The sequence below is a fragment of the Corythoichthys intestinalis genome, chromosome 15, assembly GCF_030265065.1.
Source record: "Corythoichthys intestinalis isolate RoL2023-P3 chromosome 15, ASM3026506v1, whole genome shotgun sequence".
In the NCBI taxonomy this organism is placed as follows: domain Eukaryota; kingdom Metazoa; phylum Chordata; class Actinopteri; order Syngnathiformes; family Syngnathidae; genus Corythoichthys; species Corythoichthys intestinalis.
Window position 1 is genome coordinate 13,182,211 of NC_080409.1, and position 19,802 is coordinate 13,202,012.

General features: G+C 40.7%; 1 protein-coding gene across 3 annotated transcripts in view; it reads right to left on the minus strand.

Moving 5' to 3' along the window:
- Positions 1–19,802, minus strand: part of arid4a (AT-rich interactive domain 4A) — a 39,952-nt gene that overhangs the window by 8,898 nt on the left and 11,252 nt on the right. For 2 of the 3 annotated variants that reach the window (XM_057859596.1, XM_057859597.1), the window contains exons 7-24: positions 19,588–19,682; positions 19,376–19,508; positions 19,232–19,311; positions 16,474–16,550; positions 16,178–16,368; positions 13,008–13,080; positions 12,842–12,936; positions 12,623–12,720; positions 12,318–12,549; positions 9,301–9,551; positions 9,079–9,240; positions 7,018–7,099; positions 6,738–6,954; positions 6,325–6,390; positions 4,816–5,979; positions 3,771–3,881; positions 3,553–3,702; positions 2,747–2,893 (exon numbers count right to left, since the gene is read on the minus strand). In XM_057859596.1, coding sequence (XP_057715579.1) covers positions 2,747–2,893; positions 3,553–3,702; positions 3,771–3,881; positions 4,816–5,979; positions 6,325–6,390; positions 6,738–6,954; positions 7,018–7,099; positions 9,079–9,240; positions 9,301–9,551; positions 12,318–12,549; positions 12,623–12,720; positions 12,842–12,936; positions 13,008–13,080; positions 16,178–16,368; positions 16,474–16,550; positions 19,232–19,311; positions 19,376–19,508; positions 19,588–19,682 — 3,424 coding nt within the window. The remainder of the gene's footprint in view (positions 1–2,746; positions 2,894–3,552; positions 3,703–3,770; positions 3,882–4,815; positions 5,980–6,324; positions 6,391–6,737; positions 6,955–7,017; positions 7,100–9,078; positions 9,241–9,300; positions 9,552–12,317; positions 12,550–12,622; positions 12,721–12,841; positions 12,937–13,007; positions 13,081–16,177; positions 16,369–16,473; positions 16,551–19,231; positions 19,312–19,375; positions 19,509–19,587; positions 19,683–19,802) is intronic. The other variant, XM_057859598.1, reaches the window with a different exon arrangement.

Consider the following 19,802-nt stretch of genomic DNA (forward strand, 5'->3'; position numbering starts at 1 on the left):
AATCTGAATAAATACATTGAGCACACACACACAAAAAAATAAAAATTTGGGGGGCGGGGTACGCAACTTCGCAGTTTTTCCACTTATTGCGGCGGGTTCTGGTCCCCATTAACCATGAAAAACGAGGGATCACTGTACACTGGTCATTGTGAGTCATCCAAAGTCTTTCCAAACAGCTATTCAAGTCATCTAGTGAAAATTTCTTTAAAAAAAAAAAAAAAAAAAAAAATTTATATCGCAATATAATATCGCAAACCCCCAAAAAATCGCAGCAATAGTTTTTTCCAATATCGTTCAGGCCTAATGGCCACAATGCCTTTGTTTTATGTTAAACTGCAGCATTTTTAAGCAGTAAATGTTCAAGTTCAAAAGCGAGCATCTTGGTCATCATTGAGAAGCTTCCACTACCCTTACATGCCCAAATTTATTTTTCTTAAATAAATATAATTTGAGTCAATCACAATCAATTAGTCAATGTCATTGAAAAGGTGTTCCCTGAACAATGAGCACTGAACTAAAACAAACCCAACAAGTACTGTGCTTTGTCATCAGATAAAAACATTTGGTACTAGAGGAGAGGAGACTGTTGTGGTCTTGGTCCATTAAACAATTTAACCTGGCAATTACGAGACAGTGAGCTTCTCAATAACTGGTAAAAATAACACTTTAAAATGCAAACATTTGCTAATTGCCATAGTAGGTTCATCACTCAATGATAAAAAAATAAGGCCTCTAGAACAGTAACAAAACTTTGCATAAGCCAAGGCTAGGATTCAACTAAAGAAATACTTACAGGTAAATGTTTATAAATTTAACTGAAACAAAAAGCGCATTAAGACTCTTCACAGTATCCAAAAGTAAATAACTATGACACTGAAACAAGTTATAAATTTAGTGAAAGCGCATTTCTCATCAAATATGGTAGAACAAAAAGCATTAATGGCTTGCCTTATAATCCATATAAACGGCAGTGAGTGAACCCATTTTCAATGAAGCGTGACGTTTCTTCTCTGTACAGTACGAAATCCTTATCCAGCCACTGCACCGTCAGACCAAGCATGCTGACAGGACTAACATTACACGTCCATATGTCCGTGGTGAAACCGATATGTGCCGTGCATGGTTGCTGATCTAAGTATGGAGGAGTGTGGTAATCTCATCATAGCCGTTAAACATTCATCTGAAAAGTGGTGGCATCTTGGGAGTAATGAATGTGGGCTCCAAATGACGAAGTAGCTGCCTGAATGCTATGTTTTATACAAGGGAAAAGGGCTGGTCGTCTTCCGCCAACATTTAGCCACATAGCTGGCTTTGTAATTGGATGGGCAGCTTCATTTGCAGCCAGCGTGTCGACGTACTCTTTTAAAACACCATCGAAGCAATTGTGATCTTTTAAGTGACTTTTTAAGATGCGTTGTAGCTCAATACCTTTTTCCTTCCTTGTGGAACCTCGGCTTTGCATGTGTTACAAATTGCAAGTGAAGCGTTTTCCACTGACAAATCCCACACTACAGAAACCATGCTAGTTGTTTTGTTAGCCAGCTGTGCTGCACAGTACTGCTGTCAGTTGAGCGTTACGTCACAGAAAGGGAGCTCTTGATTTGTTGTAAAACTCCCTCTTCCCAAACCACACAAACAAGACTGTAAGATGGATATTCAATAAACATTTATATATTTTATATTTGCATGTGTGTTCTAACAGGTGGATAGTGGATTTGACATTTATTTTAATCTCCTCGAGTTGGCAGAAAAAAACACTCCCTCTTCCCAAACCACACACAGTCACTGATTCGTTGTGTACTGGCAAAACAGGAGTGGAAACAAACGCACACATCCCAATCAGCCAACACCGTGCCAAATATATTATACGTATATTATCGGTCCAATTAATAACGTTATTGGATTTATTGGGATGACGTCATAATTCCTATTATCGGACCGATAATTATTGTGTACCTGTATTGTAGATGCTACAATATGTTCTTGTCTGTCTATGCCCACTTGAAAATTTTGGAAACCTTTATTTTTGCACAGACAAAAAGATTTTGAGTAGTTGTCGACTGAAACTAGACAAAATTTCTATTAGATTTTGTTGACTAAAACTAAAACTGGACAAAGACACTTTGTAATGACGAAAATATGACTAACACTAATAAGTATTTTCGTCCAAAAGACGAAAACAAATATTAGAAGGGCTGCCAAAAACAACACTATTCTATCAAACCACAGCAAATGCACGAGTATGCATTTAAATACTCCTCGATTTGTATAAAGTTCACTTGATTAAACGGAATTAAATGTGCTGTACTCAATGTGGTGAGGAACATCAAGGGAAAGCAACTTCAGAACGAGCGTTTAGCAGCAATGAAGCAAATATATTTTATTTTCCTACATTTCATAGTTTATATTTTTAGACAGGGTACTGAGAAATATTGTGTGCCTAACACTTCCAAGTTTTCTCTAGGACTTGACACAAAATTTAAGTACTTTTAAAACCTTGAAAAGAAACACGACAGTAAAATTGAAGCATTTTCAAGGATTTCAAGGAACCATGTGAAACCTGTTTTAAAAACACCAAATTAATCAATTATATAGACAGTGGGGCATCCCAATGTTTTTCGCCATCAAGGTTCTCTAGGATGTATGATTTCTCGATGACCGTTTAGGAGGCGGAGTTTGCCAAAGGTTAATAAGGTCGAAGTGTGTAGGCGTGCTGAAAAAACGAAAAAAGCATTATACAGCTTACCTTCTCGCTCCTTCTTTTTTAAGCGCTTCCTGCGTCTATCGATGGACGCCACCTCGGACTTGAGGCTCATGTAGTACTTGCGGATCTCCTGCAGCTTGTCCTGCAGGAAGGAGATCCTCTCGCTACTCGACATGCTGTCCAAAGCGTCTAAATGGGACGGAAACCCAAATTCTTATCGTTAGTGGAATACTGCTACAATTGGAAAAGATAAAAAAAAACATTTCCGTTATCTCATTCACCGTCGTTGACAGCACTAGACGGCCAGTAATCTTTCTGCATTGATTGGAAATATGTTACGAGTAGATGTCCGATCTATTTGAAAATGAAAAAAGTGAAAAAACTGCAAAATTGCACACACAAAAAAATTGAAAATCTATGTAAAACATGGAAAAACGCAAACACAAAAAAACACACGATCATTGTAAAAAACATGTAAACCATGACAAATAAACTGCAAAAATAGGAACGCCAAACAAAACACCTACTGTAAAACTGACAAAAAAAATAACAAAAAACTGAAAACAGAAAACTTGTAAATCAAAAAATGAAAAACCTCAAAAAAGCTGGAAAATGGCGATAACAACAAAAACATGCAAAAGAAATTAAAAACCGCAAAAAACAAATTTGAAAAATCAAATAATGCAGTGCAAATAAACTCTAAAAATTTGACTTTGGACGTCAATCGCAGTCAAAGGCATCGATAGAGTCAACCAAGCAAAAACACGAACAAAAAACCCCCCTCAAAACTAGAAAAAACTAGAAAGAAAACACAGAAAGTAATCAAAGTCAACATTGGTGTATTTTACCGAGCTGAAAGGTCCACTTGGATGCTCGCTGCGGTGAGGCGGCGTTTTGTTTGTCTTTGGCGTGCGGCGACGTAACGGAAGGGCAGCGAGACTTGTTGGGTTTAGGCAAAGCCGAAAGACGCGATTGGTCCTCGCTGTCGCTGCTGTGACCTGACGGGTGGAGGAGAGAGCGTCATCACCTCGTGTCCAAAGCGACGGGACAGGGACGGTGTACTCACCTGCGCTGTTCTTGTCGCTCTTGGACGTCGACCCGCCGGCTCGCTTGTGGTTGCGTTTGTGTTTTTTGGAGGCGGGGCTTGTCGAGTTGCACTCCACCAGACGCTTTTGACCTAAGAGGCAAAAGTCCATTAGCTCAATCTCAACTGATGGCGATGGACGACAAATCCATTTGTTACAACATAAGATAACTTGTATTAGAACAAACACGCATATAAAAATGGCTAAAATGTTGTATTGTTTTTTTTTAGTTTCAATGTTGTTAAGTTAAACTAATGCTAATAGGAAAACAATCATGTTGAAGGGACACTCAAGTGGAACTCATTATTAAACAATGATTGCCAAATTTGAATTAAAAAAATAGTGTGATGTAACTATATTTAATAAGTATAAAACTGTACTAGTGCCAAACAATAAAAAATAGGACTAAGTCATAATATTATGAGGAAAAAAGATGTAATATTACAATTAAGTCATTATTTGTAATACAAAAAGTTGACTTTTTTGGGGGTAATATTACAAATTGTAATATTACGAGATTCATGTCATAAAATGAGGATAAAAGTCGTACTCGGAGATTAAGACATAACACGACACTACTGCGACAGTTGTTATGAGATTTAAATTTTAATACTATGTAAAACTACATCATATTGAGAAAAAAAGTCATAGTATTAAAAGAAAAAGTCATGTAATATTAGTAAACGTAATATGAGAAAAAATATTACGAGATTAAAGTGTAATGTTAGGAAATTTTAAGTATTACAAGAAAATACTGTTTCGTATCGTTGCTTAATATTACGTGAATAATGTCATAATATTACAAGAAAAAAAAATCACACACACACAATATGTAAATATATATATATAGTATATAACTACTTCAATGTTGTAATATTGTTTTCTCAAAATATTGCAAAATTAGTCTCGTCACATTACAAGTTTGTTCTCTTATGGTTGCGACTTTTTTCTCATGGTATTACAACGTAAACTTCATTCTTGTTACTAGTCACATGAGACCGGACAGGGGTGGAGCCCAACACCCACCTCGGGCTTCCTGCAGCGCGTCCGCATCCGGACCGGAGTGGGTGTCGTCCTCCTTCTCTCTGGCTCCACACACCACCACTTCCTCTATCTGGGAGTCGAGGGCAGCCGGGCGGAGCTCCTCAGGACAGGTGTTGCAGCCGGAGACCTCGTCTGGTAGGAAGGGTCGGCGGGGCAACGGGGGTGTCTGCTCCCTCGCCACGAGGAGGCGGGACTCCGAGCAAGAGGCGGGCTTGTCCTTGTCATCGGGATCATCCAGGTCGACCTCATGGCAGAGTAACGCTTCGGCGCCCATGGGTAGCTCTTCGCCGGGGGCGGGGCCCAGGACTTCCCGGGTACGGGGCGACGTCCCGGCACTCTCCGGCGTGTGTTCGTCAGTCTCTTCGCCCGCTCGCTCTTGCACTTCGTCCGCCCTGGCTGCTTTGCGGTCGCTCCTTTCCGCCTCTGCACCGCGTTGTGGGGATGGGAGGGATTTGGGTGAAGCGCCAGGGGCCGCCTCGGAGGGGCTCGTCGAGGACTTTGGTGAGGTGGGCGTCATCTCTTCCCGCTTCGTATCGTAGGACGGCTTCAGCTCGGGTTTTTCCTCCTCCTCCTCGCTGGCGGAGTCTGTGTCCGACGGGGTGGTAACGGGTGGCATAGGGGGTTCCGGCCGGGGACGCGGTGTGGGGAGGCAGTGGAGCACCACCATGGGTTTATCCGGCCTGGTCAGAACACTATGGGGAGGAGGGAGAAGAGGCAGTTCGGGACTGGTGGCGCTAGCCGGACCGCAGAGTTTAGGCGGCGTTTCGCAGTTGTGAACTTTAAGCGCTGGCGGTGACAAAGGTGGTGTCTTGGGGTCTTCCAACAGGGCAGGTGGAGCATCGGGTCGAGGGGACAAGGAGGGTGACGCCGTTTCAGCCACTTCAGGCGCATCGATGAGCTCATCTGCTACTTTGATAGTTTCCTCAGCCGGTCGGTCCTTCTCTTGGGAAGGGGTGGTGACGTGGGCGGTGGCCTGTGGCACCGCGCTAGGGCGAGGTGGTGTGGCAGGACACGGAGAGGCCGCCACGACTAAGGCCCGGCTCAGCTCAACCTCCTTCGAGTCCTCATTTCCAGGCCTCCCTCGCCATGGCTTCTTGTCAGGCGGCTCTTCTGATTCACTGTCAACCGTGGAGTTCCCAGAGTCCTCTGCAGGGAGAGCGCGCCATAATTGTATATCAAATGTGTGGTATTTTTTAAGGATGGCTTTTGACTTTTACTCCCTGCATTTAAAGACTGACACCTGTACCAAAAGGGTGTAGTAGCCCGTTTTGTATGTTTTTGTTACTTAGTACAGGTCCATTTTAGAGTTTGTAGTAAAAGCAATGATAACAGCAACTGTATCGCTAACAGTAAGTACAACATAACAGTAACCTAACTGTAACACTGATGTAAGAGTAACTGAACAGGAACGTAACAATAACGGTTACAGAGCAATGTAACCGTAAGGTGAGTAAAAGTAGAGTACAAGTAATAGAGATGTCAAGGACTAACCGTTTGAGGCGCGGTCCGAGTCGTACATCCCTGATGTCCTCCTTGTCCTACGGACACGTGACAAGTCTACAAAAGAACAAGCACTCATGAGCTACCGGCTGAATAATCAACCTTGAGACAACATTTTTCAAAATATATTTTATATCTAACAAAATCCATTGCAATGAAACCACGAAAAACAAAGGAATTGATTAAAAAAAACAAACACTAGTGTACACACCACCAACAACAACTACAATGTACATGGCAACTAGACAAGCCTTCAGACTGAAAAATAAATTATGATTATGAATAAATGGTCATGATCGCCACTAGCCCGTCCTAGTTCAAATGGATTGATGTCGATCGCTGTCAATGGCGGCCGAAGAGTTATGCGTAAAGAACAAGTCGATTCCTGAGTGGGTGAGGCTTACTGTCGCCATTGGCCATGTTGTGCGGCAACTCGGCACGTCCGCTTTTGCCGTTGAGCCGGCCCTCGCTGCTTGGCGTCTTACGTCCGGGCGGCGTGTTGCTGGGCGCGCTCCGGATTTGGGGGCGTCCTCGCTTGGCCCCCGTGGTCTTATGCGGCAGCGGGGGCGTGGTCGCCAACGTCGGCATTTTTTCCTCCTCCTTGTCGGCTTCTTCTTTGTTCTGGGGTAAAGTTCAAAGGTCATTAGGAAGTCTGAGGAGCAGCAACGGGAAACGAGGTCTCACCTTCACCTTCTTCCTGGTTCTCTTCCTTGTTCCTTTCTCGGCCGGCCAGATGATGCGGTCGGCCTTGACCCATTCGTCATACCTGCGGTGAAAGGAGGCCATCTGTAAGCCATTATTTTGATAGGACACTCATTGGCTGCCATTGACGGTGCTAGAAATCCAATCCATTCAGACTGGGAATCTAAATTAATTGGACGGCCATCGCTGTCAATGACAATGAGTTAAATACTATTAATTTAATGATACGCAAACAGAACTATTACTTCTAACTAGGGCTGTCAAACGATTAAAATTTTTAATCAAGTTAATTACAGCTTAAAAATTAATTAATCGTAATTAATCGCAATTCAAACCATCTATAAAATATGCCATATTTTTCTGTAAATTATATATATATTCTGTAAAATAAATTGTTGGAATGGAGAGATGAGACACAAGATGGATATATGCATTCAACATATGGTACATAAGGACTGGAGTGGGCATTTCACTCTACTGTCATTTAAATCTGTCTATGCTGTCCTCACTCCAAAGCGTCTACTTTTTCCAAAGCTAGACAGCTAGTGAACGACGCCTTAATAATCAGACTTCTTCCTTTTTCATCTGATTTATTAATAAAATGGCCTAAAACCATTGTCCTCTTTAGACCGTCGTAAAACTACAAAAAAAAAAGTACACAAGCATTACATTAGCAACAACGTTAGCTTAGCATGCTATACATGTTCACTAAACATAAACAAAAAGCGTCTCATACAAAAAATATAACATTTCGCTTACTAACATAATATGTACATTCTTTACAACAACCATACTTACGGATAAATCTTGTCCAAGGATCATATAAGCACAACATTACAACGTAGGCGTCAGCCCGAGACGTCGTGCAGCCATATTGAACTGGCAAGAAAACAATAAACCATGTCGCAAAGCGACCACAAGAGTTCGCTGTTAGACAGCACAAAAATCCTTGCTGTAAAACTTACCAAAAGGCAGAATACTGTCTGAGCGGGACATGTGCGTTAATTGCGTCAAATATTTGAATGTGATTAATTAAAAAAATTAATTACCGCGCATTAACGCGATAATTTTGACAGCCCTACTTCTAACCATTAGATTTCACTCCAAACCTGCAAAAATTATTTCTGACGAAACAAATATTATCTTCGAATTACCCCAAAATTAACAAGTGACCCCAAAATATTTCTTACTAAAAAAAATCTCATTAATCTGCATTGGCAAAGCCAAAATTTTCAGAATCTTACTTCAATGGCCCCATTCACTTCTAATGGCACATTCAACTCCCACAAATACGTGTCCAGTCACTCCTACTTATTGTCCACTCGCTCAAGCAAAAAATCTCTTGGTGTCATTATTTTTCTTGACAACAAAAGTATTCGACTTGCCCAAAATTAACAGGAAATGGCCCTAAATTAAAAAGTTTGGAAAAAACTTCCTTATACATTTTCAATGGCCCTTATTCATTTCCAATGGCATTCATCTCCCACAAAACATCCTAAATATATATATATATTCAACCCAGTCCTGCAAAAATAAATAAATAAATAAAATAAAAATAAAAATTGGGTGGTCATTACTTTAGACAAAAAAAGTCCCTTGAATTGCCCCAAAACTAACAGTAAGTGACTCAATATGTTCGAGAAGAAAAAACACACGTCCAAATGTAAAATATTTAAAACTCTCTCTTGCATGATGCTCACTTAAAGTTAGCTTCCCTAACAGCCAGCATAACATTTCCCTACCAGCAGCGTTCATTTCCACCTCCTGTTTCAGTGTGTCCTGTAATAACGCAAAGGACAATACATATATTTTTTTTGTTTCTTTTCACATTATCCTTGTACTTCTTGTAGTTAGTGTTTTTAATTTAAAATTTTATGTGCTACAACGCAACAAAATCAACATTTTAAAACATTGATCTTTTCCACCTAATTCCTTTCATCTGAAACTGACGCGATAGGGCCCAATTTCCGATCCCGTGATGGGATATCATGGTATTTCGTTCGTGACGATAAACATTTCAGCTTTCACAAACGTATCACTCACCTGACGTTCCAACCGTAGTAATGCACCAAGTAAAAGTGTTCTCCATTGTCGTTGTCCGTCTTCTTGATGTGCGCCTCGTAGATCTTTTGCGTCTTCCCTCTCCCGTACTTGACCCTCACTTTTGTCCCCGTCACGGCATCACTGTCCTCCTCGTCCTCGCTCCTGAATGCAACTTTGTTAAAAATGGCCTTACCATCTGGGAAAACGAAAATGTCGTCTCACCTGACACCCAGCCGTCTTTCCCTCTCTTCGTCCTCGTCGTCCTCATCTTCTTCATCGTCTTCGTCATCCTCATCCTCCTGTTCTTCCTCCTCCTCTTCATCCTCGTCCTCCTCGGAGCCCCGGTCGGAGCCGTCGAGGCGTCGGCTGCTGCGTCGCCGCACGTCCCTGGATTCCTCGCTGATGTCATCTCCTCCCTTGTTGGGAGGCTCCATCTTGGACACCTCCATTTTGGCGCTGCATCGTCTTCTCCCCTTCGCAGGACAAGACAGAGGACGTCAAACTTGACTAACTTTTATTGATTTTCAACTCAGACCTGCCAAAAATCTCCATAGATGGGTCATTATTTTTTACCAAAAAATGCCTTGAATTGCCCCAAAATTGCAGAAAGTGACCCGTAAATGACCAGGAAGTGATCCGGGAATGCCCGAAAATCATCAGAATGTGACCCAAAAATCGCCTGGAAGTGACCAATGAGGAAGAAGTGACATGGAAATGCCTGTAAATCAACGGATACAGGATGTGCAATGCCCCAAAATGCACAAGAAGTGACCTGTTAAGTCACCTAAAATCAACAAGGTTGATTGGTTAGTTCCTGTTTATTTTGGGGCATTTGCGAGTCACGTCATTTTAATGCTGCAACAACAACTAATCGATTGCAATCGATTAAATAAATTAGTTGCCAACTAATTAGATATTCCATTTTTGCCGGAAGCTATGAGCAGTCTCGTTTGGGTCTTTGTGTGTAATGTGAGGATGCACGCGAGCTAATGATTAGAGCGAGAGAGTTCACTGCTATACTCAGGTTGTGTTGGTGAATCAATAATAATGCATAGTGTCAAGAGTTAGATTGTCTTTTGTGTCGTTAGATCCAGTGTGCCTCCGTCAGAAGTGAGTAAATGAAGCCAATTGTATTGTTTGTATTCTTTGTTGATGAGATGTTACTACTTAGCACGGACCGCTAAGCTAGTTAGCAATTATGCTAATCGGTGTCTTAAGTGTCCGTTTGTATTATGTTTTGGAGAAGCATATTATTGTTGTATAAAGTTGTCTCATTTCTTTTTATAAAGAAACCACATTCACATAAGAGCGAGTCTCTCAACACAAACTCCCATTCAAACTGTAAACTATCAGACAAGAAGAGTGTGCTTTGAAATCGGATTTGGATTGATTTTATGAACTATTTTATAAAGAAAACTGATTCATGTCAATCTGCCTCCTCGTTCGATTTTGTTGTTCAGTTGGTTTAAAGAAAACATGAGGTACAATTTATTTGCCTGGCACGGCCAGACTGTTCTCCCTGTATTTTTCAAACACTAAGAGAATAGTCTGGGACCCGGCCCATTAACGGCCTCTCGAGCAAGTAGAAAATCAATCGACAAATCAGATTCGTTTATTTGCGTGACGTGTTCTTAACGAGCAACGTCACTCTTCCGCCTTGGAAGTCGTCTCCACAACAACACAGATGGTGAACAGGAGAGCCGAGAATATGTTCCAATCCACGGTAAAATCAGTTTTAAATTACCAAAAACACATCGACACAAGTCATTGACAACAGTCCGTCTCGCGCTACCCATGTTGAATAAACTTCGCTCTCCTCGTATGATTACTTCCGCACGCAAGTCCCTCGTCCCGCCCGTCGCTGATTGGTCCCCTCCGCTGTCTGTTTGCTGTGGCTTGCTCCGCCCTGGAAATTTTATCCGCTTAATGGTGGCCAGACTCAATAGCTGGAACAGCGGTCAGTCTGGAGTACCAGGCTAACAATTTATATCAGCACATTGCCCACAGGAAAAAAAAAAGGCCAATCAGCAGCACTATTTTCTTTAATGACCAGAACTTTGGTCTGATTTGTGTACTGAGAAATTTATTTTATGTTTTGTACTCAGAACCTTTATTCTAAACTTAACAAGTTTTATGTACTTACAGTTCTAGACTACAGTTAAGTCAGGAAGCTGTCATAAATATAATTGAAACAGTCATTCATTTTATCTTCATTGTTACTTACAACATGCCTAAAACAACTTCAAGTGGTTAAGGTAAATGAAAAAAGTGACATTCATCCGGTTCGTCCGATTAATTGATTATAAAAATAATCATTAGTTGCAGCCCTATTCAACATGCAGTAGTCTTGCAAACTCAACTGACCGGCCACTTCCCCGGTCCTCTGACGTTTGTCGGGAGTGCAAAGCGGTTCTTGTAGATTTGAAGATTTTGTAATTTTATCGCAATTACACTGCCTTTCTTCATTAAAAGAAGAGGAAACACCGTCACGAAAAGCTTTTCCCGCGAACAAATACATCATACAGTGGCTTAATGTGGATTGGGTAGCCTTCTGATGGTGAGCTAATAAGGGGAAAGAGGCGGGAGCTGCAGACGTAACCAGTAAACTTGAATTCGATGGCGAAATGCAAAGCGGTTTTGTTGACAGGTCCATTTCCCAAGTTTTGTCGCAAGTACATTTCCTCATTAAATAGGAAAGAATATCGAGTGAGGAGCTGTCGTCCAATCAGCAGCTGTATATTTTTTGAAGGTTCCTCCCATGAAACAAGCCTCAATTGGCTCTCTCCCAGATTGAAATGTGGAATGTATTCGTAGCGGATATATGGAACATAACTAGAGAGTTGTTTTTTTTTTTTTTTTTTTTTTTTTTTGCAGGTCCGAGTTCAAAATCAGTAGTGAGTGGACATATTTTCGTGGGAGTTGAATGTGCCATGGAAAATGTATGAGGACATTTTTTTTTTTGGTGCAACTGTACATTTTTGCCATAAATTGGCTGATCACTTTTGTGCGCCTACGTTTTGTGAATTATCTAAATAGGACAAAATCTGTAAGGCAAGTAGTATTTTGAGTATTTGTAATGTTTTTGCCATTGGAAATGAATGAGGCTTTTTGTCAAAAATTGAAATTTTGGGATGTTTGGAACAGTGTGAATCAGGCAAAGTGTGGGGCGTGCCAAAAAAATGGACAGAAAAAAGTACCCGAATTTTATAGCTCCGTCCGCTACCATGGCGACCACTCACCCGAGGAGACATCTGTCTGTCCTTAAGCTCTTCTTTGTCACTTCCGCTCTCAGACTCATCGCCCTTGTCCTCCACCTTCAGGGTGGCCAAGGTGAAGTCGGCCCTGCCGGTCCTGGGAATGTTTCCTATCCTGGGAATGCCCGGTACTTTAGGAGGGCGCATGTTGTTGTGGTGGACTGTCCTGAAGGTGATGCAGGCGGAGCGGCAGTACTCCTCAAAGCCGAACAGGTATCTGCCGACGGGAAAGGGAAATCTGTGTGAATTTTGCGGACGCATCCGCTGAGCTCCCGCTTACAAAGACTTACTTCTTGTAGGCAGTCTTGACGTTGTACGATGCTGCCGAGTTGAGGATGGGGATGCCCAAGTCCATGTAAATCTGCTTCCACACTGTACCGCTTTCAATCTAAGAAACAAATGAGCCGGGTCAACAAATGAGCAGAGACAGAATGATCTAAATTGCTCACGAAATTATACATATATATAAAAAATAAATCATGATCTTTTCTTTGGCCTGAGAAAGTTACCTTGCGGCAGCCGCCGTGTTGGTAGACTAGTCGGTAGAGTTTGAACAGATTCAAGTCTTTGTAGCCCAACACCGGAGGCTTATTAATGGGCGTTCCTGAAAGGCACAAAGACCAACGCTAAAACTAAAAGGTTCTCCAAGTGACGGACGCTGTCAATCGGACGTACCTCGGTCTTCCATAAATTTGTAGAGCTGCTGTAGGAAGTACTCCCGCTCCTCCGGGTCTGGCTCCTCCTCCGGCTACGCAAAGAGAAGGAATCGTGACTTGTGAGGTGTGTTTGTTGTCTTTTTAACTTTTATATACACTTGTGTAAAGCTATGCTTCATTTATTTGTATACTCTGCCTAATGTTTGTATGTCCTTGACCTGTTTCAGGACAACGAATATGAATTTCCAGCTATGCTAACTCCATATTAACATTGATGCTTTGGGCTGACATTTTGATTAATGTGCAATATCCTTTATCAAATTAAAAAAAAAAAAAAAAAAACATATATATATTAGGCATGTGCTGATTACCGGTTGCAAGGTATACCGTGGTATGAAAACGTCAAGGTTTCAAAACTGCAAAAATTTTCCATCATACTCTCCCCAAAGTATTAGCTATTTTTATGTCCCAAAAATGCAGGGAGAAATCCCTCGCTTGCTGCTGCAAGGCTCAACCCTCCCCCATCGGTTGTTGCTCAGTGTCAGTGTGCTACAAGATGGCTGGAGGAGGTGAAAACTCCTGAACCACCCCCCATCGAAGAAAATGAAATCGCTTGTATGGGAATACTTCGGCTCCAGAAAAGTTACAGATGGCTGCGGCTTAGAGGAGGAGGGCCAACCGACATGTAAAACATGTTTGCAAAGGGTGGCTGCTGAAGAGGCAATACCTCCAATATGATTTTGCATTTAAACAAAATTAAAGGCTAGTAAACACCATCATGAATGTTTCCCACCAGCTACGAGTTAACGCCAGCGTGTTTAGTGCGTCTAGCGGTGGTAAAACATGTTCTTTTTCTCTCTGGCAACTGTGTTGAGAAAGAGTGTGTGTATAATGTAAACATTATACAAGTCATACACACATGCTTTTTATGGAAAATAATTCATTTTTGTTGTGATGGTAATAATGTTGAGCTGTGGGTTACGCTCACCTAAGGGACTGCATTTATTTTATCTAAAATATATTTTTAAAATTTATTTTAACATTATACTTATGTTCCAATTTGCTAATATGTTTTGAAAATAAAAATCCTGATCAGCGGGAAAAAGTTTTTTCTTTTAACCCAGATATCTAAAAGTAACACATTTAGAGCTGTAACTGCAATACCGTGAAGCCGTGACATTTTTGCTTAATGTTATCAAACCGTCGGAATCTAATAGCGCCACATGTCTAAAATTATTATGTCGGTTATATTGTTGGGGGAAAAAAGGCCTGTAAGAATAAAGTTGTAATATTACGAGTCCTAATATCACACTGGTAAAAAGTCTTCAATACAAGAATAAAGTAATGTTATTGAGCCACTTTACATAAAGATTAAAATCACAATATTCCGTAACGTTACGCAATAGTTCGAGAATAAAGATTGAAGATAAAGATTGAAGCCGTAATATTACACAACGTTGATATTTCAAGAATACAGATGTCGTCTAGGAGAGTAAACCCGTAATATGACTAGATTAAAGTTGTATTATTACACTTAATATAAAATTTAAAGATTAAAGACATTAGGATTTAACGTACTTGAATATTATGTGACAATAATATTACATAAATATACAGAAGATTAATTTTGTTCCCCGTAGACACCTACATAAATTGAAGTGCCCAAAATTACAAAGGTATTGGACAGAAGTGGGGCATATTATGTCAAATATTGTTGGAATTTATGTAAAAACAATGCAAAACTGATTATATTGGGTATTTACTACTGATGCACCGATACCGATACCAGTATCGGCAGGGGAGGCCGAGCCGCAGGGCGCCGATACCATTTACCAGTCCAGGATAATAACACTTAACCCGCACCGCAGCCTTTTTTTCATTCTGACACTCACTACACTGTTTCTGTAATGTGTGATGACACGTGATAACTTTGCATGCCAAGCAGCTATCGCTATTGGCCTGCTTCAGACCAATGAGAGCGGGCCAATAGCCGCTCTTAACCAATGCCGGGGCAGCTTTTTCATATGGAGGAAAAACAAACCAGGAGTCACGTTGGGAAAAACTAACTTATGTTGTAAGAGGGAAGGCAGAGGAGTTTGAACAAATGTGGAAACCTTCACTGGACTTTATTGACAAGTGGGGTGCACAACCAACTATTATATCTTAATGTGTGAGGTCATTGCACATTTGGAATATTTTTGTTTGGTTTTGTGTGTTTTACTCTATTTCTTGTCATGTCTTTATTAGGGGTGTGACAATATATCGAAATGGTGATACATCACGATACTTTGTATTCTAAAAGTTTATTGATATCCTTCCGCCAAGAACCATTCTATCTAGTGGTGCAACGAATAATCAAATAACTTGAATAATTCGATTGGAAAAAGCTTTGAATCAACATTTGCTGTTTCAAGGATTCGTTCAATTGGAGTGGCGTTGTAATTGTTTGTTTTGAAAGTGTTTGCATTTAGTTTTATTGGTTTGCATGGATACACTACTCCCGAGTGGCAACAGTGAATGTGACATAACTCATCCAACATTGCTGCATCCAGCAGCTCCCCGTTAAGACCAAAATAAGGTTGTAAGTTTTTATATAAAATATATATATAAAAGGTCAATTCCTGTTCATTTTAGGGCATTTTAGGCTTCGTGTTGATTTTTAGTCCATTTGGGGATATTCCCAGATTACTTCCTGTTAAGTAACCCAAAATCAACAGAAAGTGACCCAGAAATACCCCAAAATCAACAAGAAGTGATGAAAAATGAAAAAGAAATGCCCCAAATTTAACTCATTGGCTGCCAAGGCCAAAAGACAGTCTTTTTTTAAGTGAGAGGGATGGCAGCGAATGAAAGGACGTTCGTTCACTGCCGCCCTCTCAGTTCAAATGGATTTGGTGTATACGAGTGACAAACTCATTTCAAATCATAGCTGTTTATTAGTTGCATTATAGAGTATCGTACAATGATTTCCGTGAACCATGTATCAATTATTGTTGTATCGCCATATTGTGAGATCGTATTGTGAGCTAACCCGAGGTTACCACCCCTATTTTTTATAGAGAAGATAAAAGTCGTGGTAGGGCAACATTGAATTCCCTTCATAATATTAACTATCTCATAGGCCCATCTTGTTATTTCTAATACTCTGTCGTATGTATAAAATAAAAACTTTTTTTAAAGGGCACGGACCTCCTCTCTGCTGAGCTTTTTCCTCTTCTCCTCCTCATCCATGTCTTCATCTTCACTCTCTTTCTCCACATCATCGTTGTCGTTTTCACGTTCTTCGTCGCTGGAGGACGAGTCCAAGATTTGACTCATGTCCATCTTCCATATCTCCGGGACCTCTTTTCTTCGCGCAAATGCCTGAGCTGCTTCAAAACCTGGAGGAGACGAGCCGGGAGGCCGTGTTAGGAAGACAGGAGAGAGACCACCCCCCCTAAAAAAAAACCACGACAAAGACAAACGCAAGGCGCAAAGAGACTGACCGCGAGTGTTTGAGAGCTCTGATTTGTTGATGTTGATGGAGTTGAGGGGATACACGTTCCTCCTGGCCACTGTAAAACTGAAAGAAGCAGGAAGTAGAACAAGATGAAAACACAAACTAGCGGCGTCGGTTGTCAAAGACTAACTCGCTGGTTGCATCGACAGCACAGAGCATCCAATGGAACTATTACGAAGCCACGCCCACTTGGAAAACTGACAACCCTAGGCTCTGTCAAATTCTCTCAGTGACAGTGACTGAGTGAACGAACGATTTATGGATGATGGCAGGAGTTCAAATTTCAGCATTTGCACTACCAAAGCTGCCAATAGACCAGTTTTTTTTGTTTTTTTTAAATTAAATGTAGGGCTGCAACTATCGAATATTTTAGTAATCGAGTAATCGACTGAAAATTCTATCGATTAATCGAGTAATCGGATAAAACAAATATAATTTTAGGTGAAGAGCAATTATAACTATACATGAGAAAACAAGACATTTCATCTAATCTTGAACCATTTTCAGTCAAACAATGTCTTTATTTTCGATGTATATTGTTGAAAACAGCCAACAATTGCATCTCAGATGTAACTACAAAAAAACAAACAAAAAAAGACTAATTCACTGCTTTCACTCCAAAAACTTAAGATCTTAAAAAAAAAATATATATATATATATATATATACACAGTATCTTACCTAAAAATGCTGTTACGCTTGATAACACACATCACTTAAAAGTTTGGATTTTTTTCCCACGTGTTTCAATTGAATTTCTATTTGTCTCAAGCCATTTTTAAGTTCTAGTTAAGTTTTAATTTAGTCTAAACTGTAAGTCCTGATAGGATTTTGAGTTTTTGCAGTGTTCAAAATAAATGTATGATACAGGCTGTACTGGAGCACATTAGGGACCAGTGCTACTTGGTGTTTTATCCAGCAATGACTACTGAGCTAAAATTGATAGTTAGCATTATTAAGTTTTTATTTTACACCCTCATCACTCCACAACGCCATGTTATGTTAAAGCCTGTATGTAAGACAGGTTAGCCACGCATCGACGGTGGTCATAATTAATAGAAACCTAGCCCTCCGCAGGGCTAACATTACGTGAGCTAGTGACAGTAACGTTAATCTTATTTATTAGCGCTTAGCGCTCTACTGCTTTAAGATGGCGGCTGTTTACTAACGCTACCCAGACGCGGCCGAGTCTGTCATTCGCAAGTAGTTCAACATACACGTGATCTCTATGAGACGCATGAGACACTACCTGCTACCAACGTAGCATCGTGCGGGCTAGTATTTAGCAACGTCGGCGTCGTTTGTAGCGGCTGTCGGCTGCAGTAAGTTTTTTTTTTTTTTTTTGCTTATTCCTCTGCGCACGTGACATCAGCGCGTTGTGCCGCATTAAAAGTAGTCTGACCCAAACATGATGCTTAGAGCTGTCAAAATAAACGATTACTCGAGGTGAATAAAATTACTCGGATCCGTTTTTAAACTCTAGTTACTCGAGTTGCTCGAGTATTCGTTTCAGCTCTAATGAAATGTTTTCTTTATTTTGTCTAGAAGCACAAAGAGAGGGTTGCAGCGTGCAAAGGAGAGGAGTAGGTCCATGGTATTAAACTTTACATAGAGGAGACCAATATTATAATCGAGGTGAAATGCTACCACTCACAACTTAAAAACAACGTTAGCTACTTAATAACATTATGTCACGTGTTCTGTCAGATTTTTCTCCTAAAGTTTTTGTGACAATGAATATGCAGTCTTTTACATTCAGTTGGATTCTCAATATTATGCAGAAGTGCTAAATAAACACCTTACATCATAAAGATACATGTTCAATATGAATAAATGCTCTAGGCCAATGGTTTTTAACCTTGCTAAAAGTACCAAACCCCACGAGTTTCGCATGCACATTAACCGAACCCTTCAAAATTTTATAATGACCCTTTGAAGTTCAAAACCAATATAGCTAAGCTTGCAAGCAAATTCCCGTTGAAAAGTATTCAAATTTACTACAAATAAATTTGGTATTTTGCAGTCAATTTTCATGTTGGTATATAAATTTTTTTGTCTACATTATTCGTCTTCACAGTATCATTTCTTTTTTTTTTTTTTTCTTTTTTCTTTTTAAATTTAATAATATGACCTTTCTGCCCTTTGGTGAAACGTGTATTTGATTATAATGCGGACTTTTGTTTTGTGATGCATGCTTTTATTTTCGTGCAGGAAGCGTGGAGCAGGAAGTACGCACGCGAGTAAGAGCACATGTGCACACGAAGAAGACTGTACTGTATTTGCGCCCACGAAGATGTCGCACAGCCAAATGACAGAGGGGAAAGATTGCATTTTAGCTCGCTGTCTAGCTAGGACTTAGCTTCAACGTCTTGGCGAGGACAGTATAATGATGCATAATACATGTTTTTGGATAGTTATTTTGAGATATCGGGGGTATTTAAAGGGTTAATTCCGACATACGCAGAAGTTCGAGTTACGTCGCTAGCATAAGAACGGAATTCGTTCGTGACACGGGGGCTACCTGTATTATAAATTATCACTTTTTATTTTGGAATGTAAAATCGTCTTGGGAAAAATATAATTAAAATGAATAAACTGGAATAAATGAATGAAATAAAACAATTGTGATTCATTCATTCAATGCCATTGACGACAAATCCAACTTCAAGGCCCTCTCGGTCCAATTGAATTGGACGTCAATTGCCGTCAATATCCAATAGGTTTTAATGGTAAAGAAGAACTCACAACTTTGAGTCACTGAAGGACCTGACCAGACATTGATCCTTCTTCACCACCAACTCGTCATTGCAGCTGGGAGACACAACCTACACGCAAAAAAATGCATTAATTAAGGATGAGATCCAAGCAGGCACACAATTGGTCGCTTACAAGTGCCAAAAAACAGGAGGCAGGCTGCTCCTCCTTCTTGATGCTACAGACTTTCCCCAGGAGATCATCGTTGGGCCTCCTGCGGTCATCGTCGTCTTCTTCGCTGGATGACGACTCGTTCTCTTCGTCCGCCCTGGAGGATAGACGCTTCGCCGTCAGACGTCGCCTCCCGTCGTTGGGGAGAACGGCAACGCGGCTTCTCAGAAACTCACACGGCCTGCGAGGAACGCCGTCCGCGGTTGGACTTCTTGCCGATGACCGGAGTGCCAAAGTGTTCTGGGTTGGTGAGGGGAAGCTGGTCCAACGTCTGAGGAGCCAAAAAAGGAACAACATGATTATTTGAAAGAGATTTTCTTTAGCTCAAACTTATGAAGTGGGAGGGTTGCCTGCAAAGAAACAAACTTTCATGTTTTTTTGACGTTTTGCA